This window comes from Humulus lupulus, chromosome 4, assembly GCF_963169125.1.
Source record: "Humulus lupulus chromosome 4, drHumLupu1.1, whole genome shotgun sequence".
Taxonomy (NCBI): Eukaryota; Viridiplantae; Streptophyta; class Magnoliopsida; order Rosales; family Cannabaceae; genus Humulus; species Humulus lupulus.
In genome coordinates, this window is record NC_084796.1 from 89,674,613 (window position 1) to 89,676,677 (window position 2,065).

At 38.0% G+C, this 2,065-nt stretch overlaps 1 protein-coding gene across 1 annotated transcript; it reads right to left on the bottom strand.

Moving 5' to 3' along the window:
* Positions 1 to 293: 293 nt before the first annotated feature.
* On the bottom strand, positions 294 to 743 carry LOC133832362 (uncharacterized mitochondrial protein AtMg00810-like). The gene has a single exon (XM_062262716.1). It carries the CDS (start codon positions 741 to 743, stop codon positions 294 to 296), a length of 450 nt encoding a protein of 149 aa, XP_062118700.1.
* Between the last annotated feature and the right edge of the window lie 1,322 nt (positions 744 to 2,065).

Here is a 2,065-nt window from a genome sequence, read left to right on the forward strand (position 1 = left end):
TTCCACATGCCAAGCTTGCAAACTAACTCATTAAAATTTTCTTTAGATAAACTCTTAGTCAATATATCTTCATGTTGTTGCTTGCAGGGAATGTAAAAAACACATAATTCCCTTCCATCAATTTTTTCTTTAATGAAGTGTTTGTCCACTTCTACATGCATGGTTTTGTCGTGATGAATTGGATTATGTGCTATGGTTATTACTGATTTGTTGTCACTATAAAGCTTCAGAGGATCAGTTATTTGGAGTTTTAACTATTCAAGTATGCGCTTGATCTAAATCAGTTCACATACTCACTGAGCGAGAGCTCTAAGTTCTGCTTCGACACTATTTCGAGCTACTGCTGGTTGCTTCTTACTTCTCCAAGTCACTAGGTTCCCCCAAACCTTAGTACAATACCCAGTAGTTGACCTTCTATCCTCAATTGAGCCTACCCATTCCGCATTTGTGAAGGTCTCAACACCTCTTTCTTCATTCTTCTTGAACAATAATCTAGTCCCTGGTGTTTTCTTCAAATAGTGCAGGATTCTGTACATAGCTTCCAAGTGTTGTTCTAAAAGATTATGCATATATTGACTGACTAAGCTCACAAAAAACACAATGTCAAGTCTTGTTTGAGATAAATACATCATTTTTCCTACTAAACGTTGATACATCCCTTTGTCAATTATGTTTTCTTTTGTCACCTTTTTGTACTTGCCTTTCGACTCAATCAGTGTCGCCACTAGTTTACAACCACTCATTTCTGTTTCATTGAGAAGATCCAGAATATATTTTCTCTGAGATATTGAAATACCTTATTTGGTTCCTGCCACCTCCATTCTGAGAAAGTGCTTCATCGATCCAAGATCTTTTACTTCAAACTCTTGGGCTAGCACACCTTTTAGTCTTTTTTGTTCGCTACAATCATCGCATGTTATTATCATGTCATCAACATAGATGATGAGGATAGCAACTTTACCCTCTTATGAGTGTTTGAAGAACAAGGTGTGATCGGACTTAGCCTGTTTATATCCATGCTTTCTTATCACCTGATTAAATCTTTCAAACCACCCCGTTGGGGATCGCTTTAGGCCATAGAGAGATTTTTTCAGATGACAGGCCCTCTTTGTTCCATATCTTCGTTCGAACCCTGGAGGAATATTCTTGAACACTTCTTCTTCCAAATGTCCATTAAGGAAAGCATTTTTTATGTCTAGTTCTTGTAAGGGCCAATCAAGATTGGCAACAATTGATAAGAGAACCCTTACTGCGTTTAATTTGGCGACAAGAGAAAATGTCTCATTGTAGTCCACACCATATGTCTGAGTGAACCCTTAAGTAACTAGTCTTGCTTTGTATCGATCTATCATTCTGCCAGCCTTGTGTTTAACTGTAAACACTCATCTACTGCCCACTACCTGTTTATTTCTAGGCCTATATATTATTGTCCATGTAGTGTTGGCTTTTAGTGCCTCAATTTCTGCATACACTGCCTTCTTCCATTCCTTTAGTGAGAGAGCCTCGATAATATTCTTGGGAACAACCGCTTGCTCGACTTTTGCTAGAAAAACTTTATAGTGTGGAGTTAGTCCACTATAGCAAACATATATCGACATTGGAAGTTGAGTGCAACTTCGAACTCCCTTTCTTTTAGCAATTGGTAACTCAGATTCGGGTTCCACTATACTAAAAGACTCAATATTATGAATAGCAGTAGGTAAAATAGGGTTAGGAGAAGGAATACTTACATCAGGAGTAGTCTGTAAGTCAGACTCATGAGACGTTGGAGCAGTAGTAGACTATATTACTTGATGATTTATTTGTCGCTGAGAATAAACTAAGAGTTTCTTAGTTTTGGGCGACTGAGATTGTTACTCAGAAGAGCTAGTAAGTTTTGAAATTTCAGGAGTATCCTTAGGCAGCCACATATCCCAATAAGAAACATCATTCACCGTCCCCCCTTGAAGTGAAAAATTGGGATAAAATTGTTGCTCTTCATTGAATGTAACGTCTAAGGAGATGTGCATATGATGAGTAGAGGGATGGTAGCACTTGTACCCTATTTTGGTAGAAGAGTAGCCCA